The sequence below is a fragment of the Enoplosus armatus genome, chromosome 22, assembly GCF_043641665.1.
Source record: "Enoplosus armatus isolate fEnoArm2 chromosome 22, fEnoArm2.hap1, whole genome shotgun sequence".
In the NCBI taxonomy this organism is placed as follows: Eukaryota; Metazoa; Chordata; class Actinopteri; order Centrarchiformes; family Enoplosidae; genus Enoplosus; species Enoplosus armatus.
In genome coordinates, this window is record NC_092201.1 from 11,252,835 (window position 1) to 11,276,398 (window position 23,564).

Genomic DNA, 23,564 nt, shown 5'->3' on the forward strand with positions numbered 1-23,564 from the left:
AGATTCCCACAGTCCAGCAGCAGGGATATGAAAAAAAACGTGCTGTTTTTTCTGTGTGTGTGTTTGCATGGTGTGCATGTCGCATTTTGCACACGGAGGGAACAATCAGTCACATTGTGGTCAGGAAAATCCAGCATATTGAGCGTATGAAGAAATGAGACAAAATGAGATACACACCATTACCAAATATGTGATTATTGGCAGGAACGTTAAGTACATAGCACTATTTAAGTAATGAAAAATTAGAATACAATCGTGTGTGTCTACATATTGACTTATGAACTCAGGTATGGGTTTTACAATGAAACTACTCATACAAACAATAAAGGCATGATAGGAGCATGGAAATCAAGGGGAGGGTTGGGTTTAACACCAGTTTTAAGGCTGCTGAAGAGTGAAGGAAAATGTTGTGTTGCAGTGATGAATGCATGTGTGGAACATCACTGCAATATTTATTAACCTAGAGCTCTAATAACCTTTCTCAACAGATTGGAGAGAGGGCAGAGTTCCTGAACAAGTCGGCACAGAAAAGGTAAAAACATACTTAAGCATCATCATGTTTTCTTCTGGTAACAGAGCTTTAAGTTAAGCCTTGCAGTCCTGTTTTGCTGCTCAATTCCCACTCGGGGTTGGAAAAGTATTCTCTGAAGATGCAATGCTCAACCACATTGTGTATAATATTCAAAATGGTCCCATGCCGTGTATGCCGACTATTTGCTTCTGCCCAGCAGCACGGTGAAGATGTCTCATTCTCCTGTGGTGTCCAAGATAGACAACAGGCTGGAGCAGTACACCTCAGCTGCTCAGGTTAGCAGTGTTTTGTTTTTTTCTACTGTGAAATGTTGGCAGCAGTGTGGCATTGACACTGGTGACACATAATGTTAACACTGTAGTTACTTGTGTAGTTTTTATTTCTGTGTCATGCAAAACATTTAGCCTATCCCTCTTGGGATTACAAGATGCAGATATATATCAAACATCAATTGCTTCAATATTTCTACCAATTTGTTATTCTTTCTATAGATACACTTTTGGTTGCCATTCTGGGCCTAATAGTTACCCAAAAGTACCTGTCCTTTGTCTTAAGTGTCCTAAACTGGAAACGCATTAGCAGTCAGAATTAGCACGGCGTGTTGCTCCCTCATGCTAATTCTTTTTTAAGTCATACCCAGCATGTTTGTATTTGTATTTGATGTGAATATTCAAAGCAACACTGTAATATTTGTCAATGCACTTAAAAGACGCTGTAGGGATTTGTAGCTGTTAGCGAGCTCATGTGGGTTTTTAGTTTTTTTAAAAGACAGGTATCTGAGCTTTGATCAGAGCATCCATCCCTGCTATTCACCAGTTTAAACCCACCACTTTGTCTCAGCAGAGAGAGAACAAGGAGTCTCGATCCCCTCGCTCTGGAGCGGTGGATCTGCCCATGGTCACCGACAGCATACGAAACATCAAGAGCATGTGGGAGAAAGGCAACGCGTTCACCTCGCCTGGAGGCGGCGGGACCACGTTCAAGGTAAAAGACGGAGGCGGTGGAGGATGTGACGACCTGAATAAAACTTTGTGTTGTGTGCCTGTGTGACTGGAGCAGAGAAAGAGAGAGAGAGGAAAGAGCCCAATTCACTGGCACTTCCTGCTCAGCCCTGTTGCCGATGACGACCAGGCTTAGCTGACCTATGACCCTATCCAAACAGGAAGCAGCTGTGATGAAGACAGGCGTGGCGGGCCGCATCAACGACTGGCTGAATAAAACCCCGGAGAGGGCCAAAACGCCAGGAGAACGGCCAGCGGTAGGTCGTCGCCGTAGCAACCCCTGTCGCTGCAGTACATGTACTGTACAGCTCAGGGCCCTATAGAGAAATGCTTAAAGAAACAGTTTTGGTTATTTCACATGAGAGATTTCTGTATTTCTTTTTTTTTCTTTGCTTACTCATTTGAAGTGGGCGGGCCTATGATGTCACATACTTCCATGCACCGATCAGGATTCAGCAATATCAGAAACTCATGTCAGCTGGTGGTCACTGTCAATCAAATCTGGTCAAACCACATCCACACAGTTCTGAAGAAGCAGAGTAGCTGAGTTTTGGAGTGGTAAACTCTTTGTAAATAATACCTAAAGATGTGTTTTCATTTATTATCAGCTTATTTAGTTATCAATGTTAAATGTTACAGAGAAATACCATGTTTTTTCTGGGCTTTAAGTGGTGTGTCAGCTTTTAGTTGGGGTAGAGATAGAACTTGACACATTAATGCAAGACCTGCAGTACTATTATTATTATTAACATGTCACAATTACTGCTGGCCGTGTTCTGTACAGTAGATGTTTCTTCATTCTTTTCTAACAGTGCAGTGGAGCCAGTGAGGTTGAGATATTATCTGTCTGGCACCACCTGGTGGCCATAAATAAAAATAACTTATGAAGTGTCTGAGCTTGCTGCAGTCCACTCTTACATCTGTCATAATATATGTTTACAGTACATGTGGAAAGTGTAGACTTGGCATACGTTTGGTATACAGTGTCACTTAAGCATTTTATCTTCAGCTTATCATAGTTAAATCCTGCTCATGTTTATCATGCTTCTCTTCACTCCCACCAATATTTCACCCAAATATTTATGTTACAGTGTTCCATGTCGCGGATTATGGCTTGTGCTCAAGTAGGTAACGCACAGCAGGAGAGACTGAGGACATGAAGGGAAACTTTGAATACAAGTATTTCCAAAAGAGCGTGTCTTAACAAAAAATTCAAAAACTGGAACTCTTCCGCCACATACAGTTACCATCCAGTGTTACAATATTAATAACTCTTCCCTGAATTTTACTTTGCGTTGCGATGGAGTTTCTTGAAAGAGGATTGCCTCAGCCTCACAGCGAGAGTGCTATTTTCCACTTCCTCCAGACAAGCACCTCTCTGCTTGATAGTGTCTGTCAACCTTTGCTCTCGTTCCACAGACTCTCTGTCCTCCTCTGTCATTCCCCTCCTCGACATCTCCCCTACTCTGCCATTTGCCACAATATGTTCACTATTTTCAAATTGACCTAAATGCCGAGCACTCTGAGCATCGCTGATATGATGCTTTGTCTCTTTCCTCTTGTTTTCTGTCTCTCTCTCTGACAGGACCTGAAGCCTGTTGACGTCACCAACAAGAGGAGTCTATGGGAAAACAAAGGTGCCTCTCCAACCAAGGTAGCTGTGATTCATTTCAAACTATTCACTAGTCTAGTATCATGAAGAAAGAGTACCAGTCCCACGCATCGAGGAAAATCCAAGTGGAGTATGTCCAGATGGACTTTTAACTATGCCAAATTGGTTTGTGGTCATGGAAGGATTTCCCATGGTTTCTCATGGTTTTCCAGTTGTTGTCAATAAACGGAATGAAGAAGGAATATTAAAATAATCTCACGATATTGTGACCCTGGTGTTGCAGCAAGGGGAGTAATGATCACTTCTGTTTGTTTTTTGTTTTAAAGAACTCTCATAGCTAGTTGACCTCACCGTTAAATCTGGAATAAGCCTGGAGAGGTAAAGCGCTAATTGTTCCATGTTTGTTCAAAGCATTCATCACAGAATGACCTCTCGCTCTGCTGTCACACTGTCGACTCTTTGCTCTGTGTTGTTGGCAAAGCTGCGCTCTGGTTGGACACTACTTTTAATCATAATGATAATATCTAAGAGTTGCGGTCCAAAATTCGATATTTATGATTTGACAAATGCGACTTACGCTCGCATTGTAGAGGATGTAATTATTTGCATTTCATCAGTTGCTTTCCAAAATGCACATAGGGCATTTCGGAAAAACTCTTGTAAAGCATGTCGGCCAGATGTTCTGAGTGCTGTAAAATAAAAGAAACAAAGGGAACTTATCAACAGAGCCATAGTAAAGCCAATTTTAAAGGATTACGCCGTTGACTCCATTAACACCCGTAACTTGTTAAAGTCGACTCAACAAAATCCAGAAGATTACAGTTTAGTGTAAATTCTGCATCGTAAAAAAAACCTTTAACAGTGCGCCTGATGTCCAACTGCGGGCTGAATGCTTTTCACAAATGGCTGTATCACATCACTGCTCCTTCTTCTGACAACCACAAATCACCACTCTCAGTCCAACTTCACTTGATTTTATATTGCACTAATGGAGAAACTGTTTACAGCACTCTTTACAAGTAAGACGCCTTGCTGAGTTGCACAATGGCAGTTTGGCAGTATTGAATCACTGTTATCACCTCGCATTTTCAAACAAGTCGGACTAAACCTGACATGAATAAATTGCCTTTTGAAAAGCTGTGTTTGTAGAGCTGCTCATTAGAAGTGAAACCCCACATTTAAAAAAAAAAAAGAATATGACAAGGATATCCTACCTGCCCCACTGTAGCATGAACTTACCTTCCTTCCTTCCTTCCTACGCTGGTAGTGGCGTGTCCCTGCAGCCAACAGCTGCAGTGCAGGCCGGAGGCTGTGGTCTGCCACAGTATGTAGTGGGGTTGGAGGGCACCAGGCGGTGGTCTGCAATGACGTAAAAAGGGCCCTGGACAGGGAAGGTAGCGGTTGGGGACCGTGTCATTACTAACCATGCTATGCTATGATGTCAGGGAAGGCAAGATGAGCAGGATAACGACTGGTGAGGGAGATCTGGATAGGTTCAAGAGTCTGTATAGGTGGAAGTCTAAGACCAGAAGTGATTTTTAGCACTTTGCACTTTGACTGGAGGCTTTGCAGGTATATTTTGTTGACTGTCTGCATCTCTGCTACCTTATTACCTTCCTGTCTTCATCTCTTGCAGGTGGCAGGCAGAGGGGAGACCAAATCAGTCGCCAATGGTGAGTTTTTACAAGCCACCAGGCTTGTAACCGCAGAGCTTGTTAATGTGTGTGTAAGAAGACACAAATGGGTGGGCAGGCATGCGAGCATGGACGTTGCAGTCGCCGAGTGAACTTGTGGCTCCAAAAAGTCAACGTTTCAAAACCCAAGAAACACTGCCTTGTTCTTAGCTTGGCCACAGAGTTTTTTCTTTTTTCTTTTTTTTTCTAATTGCTTTCAGAAACCAAAAGATGGGGGATTTTCTCAACCCATAAAGGAGAGCTTAATCCTTTAGTTGATGTAAAAACATGGAAATGACCACAATGAGTTGCAAGGTGACAGAATGCTTTAAAAAGTATGTTGGCAGCCTACTTGCTGACCCAATGCATAGTTGTGAAGATAAAAGGGAAGCCATATACTTTAGAAAAGGACAGGGAAAGAGATGATCTCATTGTCTAGTGTCGTAAGCCAATTGTTTCTTGTGCCAGCTGACAGCTATACTGAGAGGGCATAACATGCACAGAAGTTCAAGTTCAAGCAAAAACACATGATCCCTCACTGGCTTCCCACTAGCAAACATTTCCATTGTGTTTGTTAGGATGGTAATTTTTGTATTTAATTTTTGCCCCTGCATGTCATCTTGTCACTGGCTCTTTGATTTATATACACACCACGTGTCTCAAAACCAATAACTGACCCTATCACAGCCTACCCCGCTGTCTTTTTCAGTTTGCCTTTTGGCCTTTTGCTCCACAGTGTTTTAGGATGCCACTTAAACATTGTTTGCTATTTTAAAATCAGATCTGAGTGCAGCCTCCTCCTCCTTTTGTTCCCCCCAGCGGGCATAAGAGAGGTTTTGGCCTTGAGGGATTCCATACATATATGCGTAATGTGTGGCTTGTTCAGCGAGCAGGATCACACGCACATAGACACACACCAATTTCACCTCTATAAACCCACTCAACAGCCATCTCGACGCCACTCAAACCTTTCAGCTTTTCCACTCATGTGCACGTCCACTTCTGCTGCTCAGACCGCAGTCCTGTCTCTCAGGGTGTTAGACGCGGCGCTCCTGCCAGGCCGGTTTGTCACATTAATCGCTGGTATGTTGGAGATTAGCACACCATGACAGTCTGACTCAGAGGATGACAGAGGCTTTGTATAGATTTTGTATTTCTTGCTAGTATTTGGCTGCAGGACCTTACTGACATTTGACACCGCACTGGACTTCATACAAGTCAGCAGCTTCACACTCTCCACCTGCCTGGCTCGAATAGAGAGCTTTCAAAATAATGTTCCCCATCTTGGTAATAGAGAAGGTGGAATTTTAAATCTCTCTGGCTGTGTTTAGAACTACACGTTTCAAGTGAGAAGGTTTTGGCTTCTTGATCCAAAATGAATTATAGCAGTTTAAAAAGCTGTATTTGTGAAAACTATTGATTGTTGATTGTTATTGTGCACAATAGTATATCATTTAGAGTGTGCTTCACTAAACTTGTCAAAGAGTTAGTAAATCATATTCTCAAGTATCTCAAATATTTTAATTAATTTTGCAGGTATTTGGTCAAAAATCAAAGCATTGGACAAATTCAAAAGACAGACATTGCCAGGCAGCTAGCATGGCTAAAACACATACGTAGATATACAGTAGTATCTGTGATGTCCCATATAGTTTTCAGAAGGGTAAAGTCTTTACAAGATTTTGGGTTCATGTTTGCCGCTATTTTGTCAGTCTCTTGGAGTCTGGGTGAACCTAAAGTGGGGCAAGCAAGCAGCAACCAACACAATCTCGTAGACCTGTCAATCAAGCAAACACCCCAAAAAACAACCCTCTCAAAGGCAGCTTTGTTAATGGAATAACAATTTCGACCCAGAAACATACGAGTACAAGAAGTACAATTATTTTGATTCCTTATGTAAAAAACTTTAAATTGAAAAGAGCTGTGGGTCTTTCCCATTAAGTTCAATACAGCAAGCATCAAATGTCCTTTAAACTGCATGTTAACTGCATGGCTTCAACACGTCACTGTGGTGTTTGTTGCTTGGTTTGGCCCTCTGTGCCACAGGGTCAGAGTCATGAACCCACACCTGTCTGCAGACTTGTTGTAAAGCCACTGATGGACTTGTTTTGTGTCTTTCACCAGGTATGGGGCACTAATGTCTTGAAGGAGCCACTGAAGCTGGGGACCACGACAATCCAAGACTCTTCCTTTGACTTTGTCTTAAGAACCAAATAAATAATCACACTCCCATGAGGGACCCCAAGAAAATGGAGGGACAGGAGGGACGCTGTCCAAGCACTGTACAGAAACAGCATCATGTTTTTGTACAGTTGCCACGTATAGTGCCTTTGCACAATGATTTTTTACTTTCTCAAAGAAACAAAATGCTGTGAAATTTGGACATTTGTTATTACTATTACTAATTACTTTATACAATCCTGCCAGGAAGAAAAAAAACAAATTAAATTTAGATTCATCTGTTGTACTCCATGCCGACAGTTTTGATAGAGACCAAGTAGATGAGTTAAAAGTTTCCACATTCCAAAGAGATGGGTGAAATCATTTCCCTCCCTCATACAGGACACCTTCCATCTCTTTTTTTTATTTATATTTAAAGCAAAAGCTTCACACATTGCGATTTTATTAAACGTTCACCAGTTCAGGATAGAAATATAAGCACTTCTAGAATTTAGCTGATTTCACTTTTATTATGTCTTACCAATAGTGCAGCAATGGTCTGAGTAATATATGTTAGCACATGTGATGTTTTGAATATGACCTATCATACTGTATCTTATATAACATCTTTATACTCATAACAAAAGGTATTTTTTGCTTTTTTTGTATCCAGAAACTTTCACCAACAGGCAGTTAATTTCGGTGGTGATAGGAGTATTGAATATTCAGAAGGCCATTATGACTTTATTATCCTTTGTCATTTTATTTATGTTTTAATATGTTTTGTCCTTTTCTATTTCTAGCTGTTTTTGTAGCTTTTGTACCTGTTTGATCACTTTGAATTCTTCAGACATTCCTCTTGAAAAGCAGGTGCACAAGATGCCTTCGCTGCTTAAAAGCTGTATGTTTTATAATGTAGGAAATCGGCAAACAACCCTCTTTTTTAAGTCTACCTTTAACTTCTTTATAGCTTCTATGCACACTCTTATGCTCAGCGATCATTTTCTAATGAGGGCATACAAAGTAAAATCAGGGTGCCTACACATATAACAAGATACTAGTACAATACAAGGATATTTACCACTATGTAATTCTTCTGGCCTTATGATTGCAATGAAAACATTTATGACAGCTGAGGTACAGTACAGGATAGCCTCAAAGCAACTCAGTATGATATTAAGACTTGTGGTTTTCATGTTTCTTTTTCACTGACATGGTCTTAAGTAGCACATTCCCTTTCATAGTTTTTGCGTGACACAAGCTCTGATAACATTAACGGTTTGCCGGGGCATTAAATTGATCAATGTTACTGCTCAAAAGTCAGACAATCACATTCCATGGCTCCTAAAAAAGAGCAGGGGAGCTTGACCAAAACACTTCTAAGCGTGATTTAATGTGACATTTATGTATTTTTTAATACAGTGGTTTCATGCCGTATTTTTTTTTTTTTTTTTTTTTTTACAACCTTGTGTCCATTTTATGTTTTTTGAAGTTCTTTTTATTTCCATGTTTAACCAGACACTTGTTGTTTGTGTAGCGGTAAGCCTATGCAAAACACACTATCTGTAGTCTCTCTAAACACTCCCAATGTCATACAAGTGGGTAGTTTCCAACTGGATGAATGTTTTAAACATTGTACCCTTGACTCAACAACAGCAATAAAGACATTGAGGTATTCCACATTGTTAAGTTTCCTTCCATAACCACCACTCTGCTATGGACCACATTACATACTGTATATACCCTCTGTGTTGAAACAATTGGTTAATTATGGAGACATGAAACTAACAAAATGTAGTAAAAGGTTATAGGTCAAAATACCTGACTACATCAGTAATGATGTAGGATGATGAATGATGAATAATGTTGTTAGCTTAATAATTAAATAGTGTAAAAAGAAATGTAAAGCTTTTCATCATTTTATTTGCTCCTTTCATACAGATTTCCATCCGGCCTGATTCAGGTCGCACCAATCACAACCGTTTATCTAATATGTGCGGGTTTAAGGGCAGTTGAGGCATTTTCTGTGAAGAACCAATATGGCTGCCGCTGATGTGGAACGCTCTGAATCAGCTGTCATATCATTATTAAATCATGTCATTCCAAACGTCTGTGTGTTATGTTGAACTAGAAGCCATATGAAGTAGATGTTGGATGTCAGGCGACTTCACCACCAATGATTTGATAGAATCAATTAAAACATTTTACTCTTCTATTTGTCTTTCACTAGCTCATTTTAGTTTTCAACTCTGTCATTTTCCTATTTTTTGTAGGTATTGGCACAATTAATTTAATTGTTTACCTGTTTTCACCGTGCCAGATTTCCTTTTCCTCGCCACATTTCAAATTTTCCTCATGCTACCTTAACTGAAAACACTGGTGGCTAAAACACGCCAAGGGCCAGCCTTTTCAGCTAGCTACCAGCTGAAAGAAATACACTAGCCAATGCACATAATCATTACTAAACTGCATACTGCTCTAGCATCACTATAAACTCCACTTGATACTATGAAAAAGACTCATTAAATTCTTATTGCCAATTTGTGTCCTTGAAGACAAAAGAAAAACACTTTAAGATGAAGAGACTCGACAAGTGTCTTTCTAATAGTGTTAGCTAGCTATCTTTGTGGTTGGTGATTGGTGGAAAAGGAAACTGTGAAGGCCGTTTTTCACTGTTTTCTGACATTCTACAAACTAAAAGATGAATCAGTTTATCAGAAAATAATCAACAGATGATCCGATAGTAAGAATAATAGCCAGTTGCAGCCCAGGAGCGCATAACTTGTCATGCAATATCAAGCATACTTTTAAAAGGACAGACTAAGGACCCGGTCCTTGCCAAGTCCTCTGCTGCCTTCAAGTGCTGTCAGAAATATTGTAATTGTTAGTAGGAGCCCTTGCACATAATATGTCATGTTTGCTTCCAGCATAAAAAGGACAGACTAACCACGCAGTCCTTGCCAAGCCCTTGCTGCCTCCAAACTGTTGTCAGAAATATTGTATTAATGAACTGTGTCAACTTGAATGGAGGATGAAAGATCATAATCAAGTGACGAAGGTTGATGGTAAAAGTCGGGCATTAATTCATGATTTAAAAACTGTTGCCTGCCTTTTGTACTTTACATACTCCGACTTCAGCCTAACAACCAAAAAATAAACATCACGAGATCTGTTCTGTCCCCAGCCAAATAAAGTTGTGTTTCCAATTTCTGGCCTCGAATGAAGCAGTTTGCGAGGAGCACTTGAAGGCAGCATTCCTCTCCAGGTATAACTCATCTTCTGCCTCCAACAATAGAACTGACAATTCTATCCAGTCATAGTAAAGATATTTGGTCACATGATGGACAGGGCTGTATTAAGTGTGCTTGGGGAGGATGATTGAACTTGTCTCTGTCTGGATGTGAAAGAATAAGACCTGAACTTGCTGCTAATCCCAACTCTTCCTCAGGGATATACAGGGGGTAAGATCTGAGCATGAACCGAAAAGATCAATAACATCTTGCATTGTGTTTGAATTGGTCAGAAGTGCAGTTCATATTTTGCCGTTTTTAATAGAAATGAGTGTCTGTTTTGTTAAATCTTGATAATTTTGACAACTGCTGAATTAAATACACAAACCTCCTCTGCATGATCTAACTACTGTTACCCATGCGAAGTCATGAAAGCTGAATTAAATTGGCTCAGACATTGCCTAAGTAGACTCTTTAAGATTTTTTGATGGCTTTTCTGTGATGTATTCTGATCTGAGCAGTGCATATACTGGTGATGAAGGTGCTAAGCTCGCCCCTGAGACTGCCGTGTTGGTAGCATGCTTTGGGCTTTGACTTAATGCTGCCTAATGCCGAAACCAGCACCCGCAACATTCCTGCCACTGTCAGACCGTGTGTTATTCCACAGTTTCAGCCAGACGGGAACTGACCGCATGCATTAAAGCAAATACACGTTTTAATACCCCAACCATGACAGCACCTCAAACACTGTGAATTCTTTCAGGGTTTCCAGTCAGTGCTTTTCTTCAACCAGATGGTATTCTTCAATTTCTCCCTACCCCAACCCTAACCCTTCTATCTTTCTCAGTCCCGTTCCCTTTCTCTTTCTTCATCCTTTTGACGTCAGCTGCTCAATCTGTTTACACAAGTAACAACCACACATTGACTCCAGGCACCACAATGTTTGAATTTGAGCAGATATGTAACAGAATTTAACCAGACGCATGACTGTGGACAGTAACCGGGGGAAGGTGTAAATATGGCATGCAAGAGATTGAATGTGCAGCTGGCTCTTTGAAACGACTTGGAAAAGAAAGAACAGGACTGTAGCCAGGCAGGAGGAGGAGGAGGGAGGGTGGAACTGGGGATGTGGGGCTAATTTTCTTTATGCCAACACCACCCATTCAACGTGTATGTCAAATAAGTCACCATTATTACCAAAGACCTGGAAAAAACTTGTCTTTATCACGAGGATTATGTTTTAGGAAGCAAGACAAACTCCTGAGAGGCATTGTTATAAAAATGTTCCCCAAGCAGCAGCTGACCAAACCGCAATGACAAAAATAGTCTGTCTGAATGTGGGTCCCGGCTCATTGATTTACTGTGAGTACACTGAGGTGAGCCAAACCCATTGTCTGGAGGAGTAGCTCCACACCTGTTCAAAAGCACGCTCCATTATTCTTAAAAATAGACCCACACTCCCCCCCGCTGTTCAGCCTACTGACAACGGGTTTTATGATCTGGGGATTTATAAGCACGTGGAAACAAAACGTGGTCCAAGAGACTGTTCTGCACAATCATGTTCTGACATGTGATGTCTTTAACCTTGACCTGAAAGTATGAACGTACTGTATTTTCTTGATTTAAGTATCAGTTTCAGATATTAAAGGGCTACTCCACCGATTTAGCATTGCTCTGTCATTAAGTTTGCAAACCTGTGAGAAACAGATTGAACAGATTGACAGTTGGGAAATATACTAATTTGCTTTCTTACTGAGAGTGTGATGAGAATATTCTATATATTCTATAGCTTCATGTGTGAAATGTATGTGTTTCTGGAGGATTTTTGAAACACTGACGAAGCGTTGAAATCATATTGAAATGTTTCGCTTTTGACAGAACAATAAGCTGTTACGCATGAATATCAGAGTAACTCACGCTTGTTATGATGGACATTTCTTGCAGCGTAGCACTTCAAAGCCTTTTGAGCACCTGGAAAATCATTTTCCGAGTGTACATATCTGAGCCAATATGATATGCGTAGCTTCAGATGCGTCAGTCCATCCCTGAAGGACTCGTGCAGATAGTTTCAGTGGTTCAGACTCCAGTCGGCTGCCTGCAGCCTTGATCAGTGCCAAGAGGAAATGGCTGAGGATTAGGCCTGGAGCTGTTTAAAGCTTGCAGTGCCCATGGTGAAATCATTTCAAATTCTACAATTGCTCCAATCTCACAGCGTGTAGCCAAGGTTGTTTTTTTTGTAGATTTTGGTTTACTTGTTTGCGCAAATGATAAAAGCACTGAGAGGGGAAGAAAAGAAGATACAAACCATCTGTCCGAGGGAAAGAAATCTCAGGGGGTTGAGAAAACATTACAGTCGATAAGATAAAGAGAAACATATCAGGAAGACAAACAGCAATACAAATCACAGCGAGAAAAACATTCAAACACAAAAAAAGAATATAACGAGCCCTAATTATGTTGAGCCCAAGAGAAATGAGAGTCTGGTTATGTCTGTTTGACAGCTGCATTAAAACTCTTTATTATCTCAAAACAAGGAAATTAATTAAAAATGCATCTTGTCTTCTGGGTTGTGAATTGAAGTGGTGAGTCTTGATGCTTTCCCCTTTGATGCAGATAATTGGAATCCAAAATGTCTGGAGAAGAAGTAGCGGAGGAAATGCTGTGAGTACCTTCATTACATTTTGGTAGCATTTCTAGTGTTTCGTGTTAAATTGAAGACAAACTGAGCAGATTTTTCGACTGATTGCTCCAAAAGTTCACATCTCCTCTTCTTTTTCTTTTCAGGGAGGAAGGTAAGCAAGAGTTGGAGAGCATTCACTGTTGGAAAGCAAAATGTCACTTTCAAGGTTCTGTTGCCTGACGTGGCTGACCTGATTATGTCTCCTCAGAGGTAGAAACCCAGGAAGAGGAAGGTAAAGGCTTCTGCATGGCTTCACATGTGTGCATCGTCTTGTTTCCGGTGTGTCTGCTGCTGTTACAGTGTCTGCTGTCAGTGATAAAAGCCATAGCAAGCTTTCCACTTTTTTTGATATTGTTAAGGCATTAAGACAGAACAATGCAGTTACAAAGATGTATGTATGTGTGTGTGTGTGTGTGTGTGTGTGTGTGTGTGTGTGTGTGTGTGTGTGTGTGTGTGTGTGATGGCATGAATGTATGTATGAATTTTCAATGATATGTACTGTATGTCAAGTTGTATGTATATATGAATGGATGTATGATTGCATGTATGTATGTATGTATGTATGTATGTATGTATGTATGTATGTATATATGAATGGATGTATGATTGCATGTATATATGTATGTATGTATGTTTGAATGTATGATGGCATGTATGTGTGAATGTATGTATGTGTGAATGTATGTATGTATGTATGTATGATGGTATGTGTGTGTGTGTGTGTATGTATGTATGTATGTATGTATGTGTGAATGAATGTATGTATGTATGAATGTGTGAATGAATGTATGTATGTATGAATGTGTGAATGAATGTATGATGGTATGTATGTAAGTATATGTGAATGAATGAATGTATGAATGTATGAAGTATGTATGTATGTATGTATGTATGATGTATGTATGTAGGATTGTCTGATGGTATGTAAGTATGTATGTATGTATGATGGTATGCATGTATATATGTTTGAATGTATGTATGTTTGTATGTATGAATTTTCAATGGTATGTATGTATGTTTGTATGTACATATGAATGAATGTATGATGGCATGTATATATGTATGATGGTATGTATGATGTATTTATGTATGACTGTATGATGGTATGTATGTATGTATGTATGTATGAATTTTCAATGGTTTGTATGTATGTATGTATGTATGATGGTATGTGTGTGTGTATGTATGTAAAAACATATGATGTTATGTATGATGTATGTATGAATGAATGTATGATGGTATGTGTGTGTGTATGTATGTAAAAACATATGATGTTATGTATGATGTATGTATGAATGAATGTATGATGGTATGTGTGTGTGTATGTATGTAAAAACATATGATGTTATGTATGATGTATGTATGAATGAATGTATGATGGTATGTATGTATGTTTGTATGTATGTATGTATGTATGAATTTTCAATGGTTTGTATGTATGAATGAATGTATGATGGTATGTATGATGGTATGTTTGTATGTATTTATGATGGTATTTATGTATGATGGATATGCATGTATGTATGCATGCATGCATTTTCGATGGTATGTATGTATGTTTGTGTGAATGTATGTATGTGTGTAGGAATGTATGATGGCATGCATTATTGTACGTGTTCATATTGTAATGTATGTAGGTTTGTATTGTATTGTATGTGAAATTATACCTCTTCTTTAGCCTTGGATGAAAAAAATTTGAACAACACAAAACCCTCTTTTCTGTTATGTATTGAGATTCTCCTTTCATTTCTGGTTACAAACGGCTCATGACCTCCATGCGAATCCACATCATTCCTTGTTTTAGACTTTGTGTGTTCAGAATGTCACCAGCGCTGGTTTCAGAGCATCCCTAGAGACAGTATCACAGCGCTCAGAGTTTGACCAAATCCCAGCCTCAAACTGTTTGCCAGAGTCTCATTGATCCACTAATCCTTATTTAGTTCACTGACACTGAAAGGAGAAGGTTTGTATGACTTTTTTGTCTGTAAATAATGCCTTTTTTGTTTATTTCTTACACACTTTTGATATATTATTGTTGTGCAAGTGTGTGTGTGGTGCCACGTCTTCCTTTGTCATATTTGTGGCCAACAGTAACAAGAATTTGGCTTCATTCATTCTTGTTATGCTCTCGTTTATATAGAAGAAGCTGCACCTGAAGTAGAAGGTAATTCTCCTCTTTGAATGTTTTTCTTTGTGCCATTATAATTCCATCTGTGTTTTTACAGAACATAATATTTATATAGAAAAAGGCGAAAACTAAATGTGTCACTTGATATTATAATCATTTTATGTGTAGTGCTGCTCACAGCATTGCTTGTGCCATCATAAACATTTTTCTCTTCATTCCACCTTCACATTGCAATAAAATGTAATTGTCATTTACTTCAGCACCATTAGCATTTGTATGCTTCTTTATCCACAAATTGCTGCTGTGTTTGGCTGCCAAGGAGCTGCCTGCTAAGTGATGAATTTAGTCTAAAATGAGCTATCCACTTTGTGAAAATTGTGACATCCACTCAGACAAAATAACTGTTTGCATGCAAGTAAAACTCAGGTGCTGCTTATTGTTGTGATTGTATCTCTTTTCATCTATTCACTGACAGAATATTGACATTTTAGAGCTTTGAATATCTAAAACAGACATATTTAATCATATTTTCATTATTTCACACTACTTTAGAACCTCCTCCTACTGCAGAAGGTAATGACTTTTTACTACTGTTTTATGTGTGTATATAAATATGTATTTAATCTGGAAAATGAAACTAACCAAAGGGCCATTTCCTTTCCAGAATGTATTGTATTATTTTCTTGAAGTCCATTATATTTTACTTGAACAATTCTCCTAGTAACATTAACTTTACTGACGAGCTATTCTCGATTTCTTGCATTGATTATCAACGCTGTTCGCCGATCAACTGTCTGTTCACACTACCTTTACAAAGAAGAAGGTAACGCATGGTGTGACTAAATAACACTATATCACTCTGGTTTGTGCATCACGCCATGTTTTCTGAGATATTTGTAGGAAATAGCAAAAGTGACTTTCAATCCGTTCAATTCTCTGTTGCAGATGAATTCATAAGTTGTGTAAATATCTTATTGTAATATTTATTCTTATAACACGCTTTTATAAAAGAACTGCCTCGACTGTCTGGATGTAAACTAAGCTTTCATGGCTTAAAGCCACTAGAGTACTTATGGCAACCCAGTAAGACAAGGCATACAGAAACTGTTTAGACTTTCTGTTTCCTCCTTCTGACAGGCAGGGACGTTTTTCATATCAAAATATATAAAGTAGAAATCCGACCTGAGTGAAACAGTATTTGCAAATAATAAAGTAAATCCTTTTGTATTCTGCCAGCTGATGCACTAACATGTCCTTATATGTCCTTTGTCGTAGAGTCTCCAGCTGCAGATGAAGGTACTGTAACTTACTGATCATTACTGTGGTACAATTTTGAAGTACTTGCACTTAATTCCATTTCATGCTACTTTGTACTTTGTACATTTTTGTGCTTTTTACTCCACTACATTTATTTGATACCTGTAGTTACTTTGCAAATTCAGATTAATAATACAACATATTACCAACAAATCAATGATGATGTATTATTATGAATAAAGATAAGAGTTTGTTGATCCCTTGATGAAATTCACAAGCTACCCAACAATATATATATATATATATATATATATATATAATAAAAAATAAGCCCCACCTTTACAGGCTACAACATTAAAGTGATGCACACATGAATAATACACATTATTCTGAAATGGGGCATTCTGCATAATAAGTACTTTTACTTTTTGTACTTTAAGTTTATTTTGATGCACATACTTTTGTACTTTTACTTAAGCAGGATTTGGAATGGAATGGATTTACTTTTGCTTGTAAAAGAGTATTTGTTCACTGTACTATTGCTTAAGTTTTACTTAAGTAAAAGATCTGAGTACTTCTTCCACCACTGCTGTAGTTTAACATGACTGTCTGGCGTCTTCACTGCTCTGTACAACACATGCTCACAGACACGCTGCCCGCCAAAACAAAGCATATGTTGTATTTTAAATACAGCCTTTGGGAGACTATGAAGAAACCTCCTTCATACTGAGTCATTCTGTTACACATGCTGCTCATTTTATCACAAACAACTGTATTGGACGTCGAGCATAAAATGGCTACAAACACAAAAGACTATTGTATGTCAGAATATTGACTTAGTGCTATGAACAGACTCTAGGGAGTTTTATTGTTCCAGTACTTCCACGATACATCTGTCAGAGTGTGTTTGCCTTCTATTGTTCCATTAGTGAACATTAATTAATAATCTTTGGCTTCAATGTTCTCGGCCTTCAGCAGAGAGTCAGGGTGAGTGAGCGTTATCATTTTATTTACTAAATATCAAAATGTTTTACACATTACACAGTCGTGAGTTTTACACTACAAATACATTGTTTTGTTCAGATTCATATTTTAGTCTTGTAAAACTAAATAGATGAAATAAAGACAATAACTTTCCTGATGTTTTTTCCTTTATAACAGAGGACTCCAAACCCAAACCAAAGTAAGTCTTTTGTCATGTGACTTTTAATCTGTACAACTGGTCATTTAAAGTTCTTCTTATTCTAACCAAGACATGCTATTTCAGGGCATTTGCTCCAGCTATAGCTGTACCAAAGTTACCAGAAGGCGACAAAGTGGACTTTGATGTAAGTGATTGATTCCTTTTTAAGACAACAGAGAGACACGGACACAATTGTAAACTTTCACAAAATTTGTCTGTATTCTGTATCTGCAAGAGTGTGTCTACATTTTAAGGACCAAATGTCTGCTGCAGTAGTTTAGGGTCAAGACTTTGTTTAGGACTTGATGCAGTCACTGAAGGCTCTCATAAGTATGTCAACACAAATGTGTGTGTGTGTAACTGCAGGACATCCACAGGAAGCGTCAGGAGAAGGATCTGACTGAGCTGCAGTCTCTGATCGAAGCCCACTTCATTCAGAGGAAGAATGACGAGGCGGAGCTCGTCGCTCTCGTTAACAGGATCGTAAGTCTTCCAGGAAAGGGTGCCAGATCGCTGCAGTGATGCACCACCCAGTAAACAATTACAGTGTGTGTGTGTGTGTGTGTGTGTGTGTGTGTGTGTGTGTGTGTGTAGGAGAAGCGTCGTGCTGAGAGGGCTGAACAGCAGAGGGTCCGGACCGAGCAGGAGAAGGAGAGGCAGGCTCGTGTTGCTGTGAGTTCCTGTTCATCATCATGTCATCTTTCTCAGGACACGACCCCACACACAATAAATAAAGAGCGTCCTGTAACAAATAACTGACACTCTGTGGTTCCGCCTTGCCTCCCAAATACTATGTCCTGGTGGGGAATCTTCTCTGACGAATATAAACTCCTAAACATCAGAATACTACAACTTGTGTTGTCTGCTGCAAATAATACAGTATTATATTTTTCTTTCAAGCTGCTATAGTCAATATGTTTTAGAATAACATAGCAGGCAGCTGTTTTCCGTGAAAACGCTCTAAAAATCTACTGCACACTACCTGCTTAGCACCAAACCTAAGACAGACAGAAGTTAGCGAGTGAACATAGTGGAACATTTAGCAGCTAAAGAGTCAGATATTTTCTCCGGGAGTAGGTGGAGACCAAAAACAGAGCTAAAAGGAGAGCGAATATTAGAAAGAAAAAAAAACACACAACTTGCAGATATAGTAAATGTTATGTAAGTCACTGATTTTGCCGTCAGAATTGGTTCCGCAGTTGGAGAGACGGGTGGACGGGTTGTGTCTTTCTGTCTCCGGTGACCATCTTGTACAATCTGTGCTGCAGGAAGAAAAGGAGAGGAAGGAGCAGGAGGAGGCCCGTAAGAAGCAGGATGAGGACGCCAAGAAGAAGAAGGCTCTGACAAACATGACTCAGCAGTATGGCGGTGTCCAACAGAGGGTCAGTCATCACAGACACACACAATAACACACACAACCATCGCAGAGATGAATGACAGAAGACTGTTACCATGATCAGAAATACATGTGTTTGTACTTGAATGAATAGGAAATGGGGTCAGACTTCAGATTTTGCGGCCCTCTTTGATATTTTCTTTTCTTTCTTTGTTTTCTGTCAACACGTCCTCTTGGATTGTTCCTCCTATCCAGCAAGACGGAAAGAGGGGAGCGAAGAAGCAGACGGAGAGGGAGAAGAAAAAGAAGATCCTGGCGGAGAGGAGGAAGCCTCTCAACATCGACCATCTCAATGAGGACAAAGTGAAGTAAGGATACTGTGCTTGTTCACAGTTCTGTAGACAGGTTAATATCCACATTCACGGTCTGATGCAGGTGATTTGTTTGTGAATAAACTCCCATCTACTTTCCATTCCTTGTATCAAAGACTGTTACAGTTTTGACAAGGCCTCTTAGTTCTCTGTTTCTGAAATACTCCTGGTTTTTGCTCAAAAGGGAGAAGGCCAATGAGCTGTGGCAGTGGCTGATGACGCTGGAGGCTGAGAAGTTTGACCTCACCGAGAAACTGAAGAGACAGAAATATGATGTAAGTACTTAGCTTTGGGGTATCCATGTGCCAATTCCTCCATGAAATTACATAAAGACATGAAAAAACTTTTTTTTTGTCCCCTCCAAACTTTTATATGCACCTGTAGAAGGACAGTCAGTGTAAAAGTTCACTTTTTCCCCTGAAAGTTGGAGGAGATCAGTACAACGTTCATGTCTGTATGGTAAATATGAAGCTACAGCCAGTTAGCTTAGCTCATTAAGCACTGGAAGTGGCGTAACAAAATATAGCACGTTAACTTGTGAGCTTCAGAAGTGCTGTTTGGCAGATTTTGTTACCTTTGGATAGAGCCAGGCTAGCTGTTTCCAGTCTTTATGCTATGCTAAGCTAAGCTGCTGGCTGCCAGCTAGATATTTACTATACAGACATGAGAATGGTGTCAATCTTCTTTTTGAACTCTTGTCAAGAATATATTTCCCAAAATGTCTTACTATTTGTTTAAGGTATTTGCTTACAAAATAGTGGGATTTTAGATTTTAATGATGTGTTTTTGAAATAGAATTTATTAGAAATCCTATGGCGTGCCTAAAAAGCCTCATATTAACTACAATATTTACTTCTTAACCTGATTTATGTTCTATGTCATTATCATTTTATCCCACGATCTAAATTGATAAACATTGCAAATTGATGGTATACAGCCTACGACCCTGAAAAAGCCACAGAATTCGAAAGCTTTAAAGTGCAAGGCTGTCCTGAGGGCGGCTATCTAAAATGAATGTGGCTTGACTTCCAGATTAATGTACTTCAGACCCGAATCAATGAGCAGCAGAAGTTGTGAGTAACTGCTAATGAGGAGTGTGAGCCTCTTGGTTGTTTGTGTAGTTTTGCTGTCCGCGTGTTGGAAGGGTCACAAGCCGAGTCTCGGACAGCGGAGCAGGAACAAAGCTGGGCGACCACAAACAGAAGGTGAAGCTGGTAGTGTGTGTTGATGAGGAGGCCTGCAGAAGCTGCCATGTGGTCGTGTTTAATCCAGAAAGTCTCAAAAGTCAGGTATTCTATTGCTACAGCTGGTTAGTTTTTATGTATAATTTATAGAAACTAGGAACATAAGACTCTAATGGAAAAGGTCGATACTTTGGGAGATTATTTGCTTTCTTGTCGAGAGTTAGATGAGAAAATCAATAACACTCATATCTGTCTGGTTAATGTAAGTTAAAGCCTTGGCCAACAGCCGTGGTTATCTTGGTTAAGCATAAAGACTGGAAACAGGAGGAAACAGCTAGTCTGACTCTGACATTATTTACTGATCTTCTCATTTAACTAAGCAAAAAAAAAACGTCTTTTCTAAAATGTCAAACAATTCCTTTGTGTCTGCAAGTATTAGTCATTGATATTAACTCCACAAACAAAAGTCCACACAAATATTCATGAAAAACAATCAGTTCAAACTGTTTAAAATCGGATTAAAAAAAAGATGTGTCTCTGCAGGACGTAATTTCAGCTGTCACACGTTCTTTCCAACTTTTGACAGCCATAATCTGAAGTCACATTTTGCTGTCAGAGCAGGATCTCATCCCTCACTTCTAGCTGTAAGGGACAGTTTGACTTGTAATGACGCAAGCGCAACTGAAACATGATGATAAGCATTTCAGTTCTGATATTCTGTGGTCAGAAAGAGTAGAGGCGAGTCCCCATCTGCACATGAAAGTCTTTAGACGTCAGGTGAACATATCTTGTCCTGGTGAGCTCCTCTTTAGGACCACAAGGTCCGCTCTTGGGCTCAGCTGGTGTCCGCCTGTGTCTGCTGTTGTTCTGTCTTTAGTCAGTCCTCCATGTTTGTCCCCCCCCCACAGATCAATCAGCTCCTGGCTCGCGTTCAGAAGCATCAGAGGTAAGTAGCAGCCACCTTTGAGCCACATCTGAGATTTCCTGAGAAATCTCAGATGTGGCTCATATCGGCGCTGAGAGTATCTTTATTGAGGTGGTTTTGGTCCTCATTTAAAGAGCCTCGGGAACTACTAAGTCAGATCATACATTTCTGACAAACGTGTTTTACTTAAAACTAAATTTGGTATTTGATACATAGCTTTCACTGCCCTAGTCCATGCTGAAACACTGTCTTTATTCGCCAAACTCCTTGACATATAAATACAATTGTAGATGTGAACCCCCCCGTACAGATCTTCAATGTGTTACATTATCTCTTGTACCCCAAGGCCTTTTAAACTCACATCGTCTTACTTGATATAAAGTGGGAACATGTGACAGAGTGAGTTGTGAGCATAGACATAGTTCTAACTTTGTGCAGCGCAGATCTCACCTTCCTATGGCTGTAAACAAGTAAAATATCGATCCAGGTTTTGACTTGTTTCAGACAGCCATGGAAAAAGATCAACTCAGTATTAGAGGGTTAGGCCATTTTCAGACATGCATGCAGTATTTGATTACTTTTTTCTTTTTTACCATACTGTACTGGCCTCTCACTCTGCTTAATATTCTTTATTGTCTTTTGACTGATGTAGCAAGTCTTCTCCATGCATCTTTTACTCAACATCCCACTTTACGTCATCATTCAGGCGGTCCGAAAACATTGTGCTCCTGATCCACAGCTATATTTGAGCTTTGAAGTTGGTAAAAGTAGAGAAGCTGTGTGGTGGTTTGAGCGAACGTCCCAAAGCCCCACATATTCGCTACTTTTTCAAACTGCTTTGCGTAACACTATCAGCTAGACATTTTGAAATGTAAACCGATCTGAACCAGCCCTCTTAAGAAGTTACGTACGTCAACGTTTCAAGGCAGAAAGCGAGGCGTCTGTGTTGAATCAGCTGGTAAGTGTGTACACTCAAATATCTGGTGGATTAAACTGTGGATGCATCAGATCTTATGGGCGGAGGCGCAACACGAGAACAAAGGCAGCGGATCAAAGGTAAGGCTGTGGCTGAGGAGATGCAATCATCATTTGCCAGCTGTGTGAAAATTGTGTTTTTTTTTCTAATAGCATGATGCTTTGGTGTCGTCTTCAAACCTTCTATCACTCCACTTCACTCTCTTCTATACCTAATTTCATTTTCTTAATGCATATTACAGCACATGGGGACCTACAGAGCTCATGCACTTACAAAATGTTACAGAATATTCTGTCTATGTGCAGGCAAGAATATGTCCATTTTATTTAGGCAATGTTCTTGTTGTTGGCAATGTTCAACTTTTAACATTGGCTTCTTTTGTTAAATCAAAAAAGGATTTTGTAGAAAAACATACCTATATCGAAAAAAGTATCTCCAACAGAGTTTCATTACTGATAAACAGTACTTCTTTGATACCTTACTTTGAGGAGGATGGGCATGTTTTTCTATAAACCCTTTTTTTATTTATTAAAAGAAGCCAAAGTCCTTAAATGCACAAAGACTTTGTCTAAATAAAACAGATTTAAGTTGTATGGAGAACCAAAGCATTCAAAATCGAATACATAAATAAGATAATATAAAATAGATTCAAATATGTTTTATTTAATTTACAATAAGAAAATTGTATTGCAGGTTATTCTTATGGAATAATAAAGAATGGGCAATTTAAAAAATGTATTGGATTATTTCCCAATTTTATGGTTACTAATAAATCTATTTATATGATTATGACTTCATAATGTCTATTATTTAATTAATTTTGAACACTTTGGGCTTCCAAACCATATCAACACTAGTGTCACAAATGTGATAACCAGACCTATATACACACACACTACGCTAGTTAGGAACACACCTGAGCAACCAACATGAATTTATGCATGCACACAGTAAGCTGCTCAGTGATTTTTGTTTGTGACCCCACAGCGCCAAAGGAAGAGGCAAGGCCAAGGGCAGGGTGAGATAGACGGAAACACCAGCACCAGCGTCTGAAAATGAGCAGACTTCGACTTTGACTTCGATGACATTAATGTACGCGTAAACAATAAAACAGCTGGTTTCAGACATAAACAATAAAAAGAATTGTGCTTTTGACCCCTGTTTGTGTGGTTTAAGTGTCTCTTTGTCAGTTTAACAGCTTAAAAGCAAATCAATCCAAATCATTCAACTGGCAATAAAATAGCTCTATTTATTGTTTTGGGGACCATACACAGAGAACCACAGTGCACCATAAATATCACATGTAGGCAGCGATA

At 39.3% G+C, this 23,564-nt stretch overlaps 2 protein-coding genes across 5 annotated transcripts in view; both read left to right on the forward strand.

Annotated features, from left to right (window-relative positions):
• Positions 1 to 8,658, forward strand: part of cald1a (caldesmon 1a) — a 53,070-nt gene extending 44,412 nt beyond the window's left edge. For 2 of the 4 annotated variants that reach the window (XM_070928833.1, XM_070928834.1), the window contains 7 exons: positions 489 to 532; positions 732 to 807; positions 1,373 to 1,516; positions 1,695 to 1,790; positions 3,119 to 3,187; positions 4,782 to 4,818; positions 6,943 to 8,658. In XM_070928833.1, the coding sequence (XP_070784934.1) occupies positions 489 to 532; positions 732 to 807; positions 1,373 to 1,516; positions 1,695 to 1,790; positions 3,119 to 3,187; positions 4,782 to 4,818; positions 6,943 to 6,956 (480 nt within the window). In that variant the 3' untranslated portion in view covers positions 6,957 to 8,658. Of the gene's footprint in view, positions 1 to 488; positions 533 to 731; positions 808 to 1,372; positions 1,517 to 1,694; positions 1,791 to 3,118; positions 3,188 to 3,471; positions 3,524 to 4,781; positions 4,819 to 6,942 lie in introns of all 4 variants that reach the window. The other 2 variants (XR_011599191.1, XM_070928832.1) reach the window with 2 other exon arrangements.
• Positions 8,659 to 14,346: 5,688 nt separating this feature from the next.
• On the forward strand, positions 14,347 to 23,403 carry tnnt2e (troponin T2e, cardiac). The gene is made up of 13 exons (XM_070929373.1): positions 14,347 to 14,356; positions 15,029 to 15,052; positions 15,569 to 15,589; positions 16,292 to 16,312; positions 17,435 to 17,456; positions 17,541 to 17,601; positions 17,823 to 17,939; positions 18,051 to 18,128; positions 18,725 to 18,838; positions 19,048 to 19,160; positions 19,348 to 19,438; positions 21,256 to 21,293; positions 23,236 to 23,403. The coding sequence occupies exons 1-13, from the start codon at positions 14,347 to 14,349 to the stop codon at positions 23,273 to 23,275; spliced, it is 750 nt and encodes a 249-aa protein (XP_070785474.1). The 3' UTR covers positions 23,276 to 23,403.
• Positions 23,404 to 23,564: the final 161 nt, after the last annotated feature.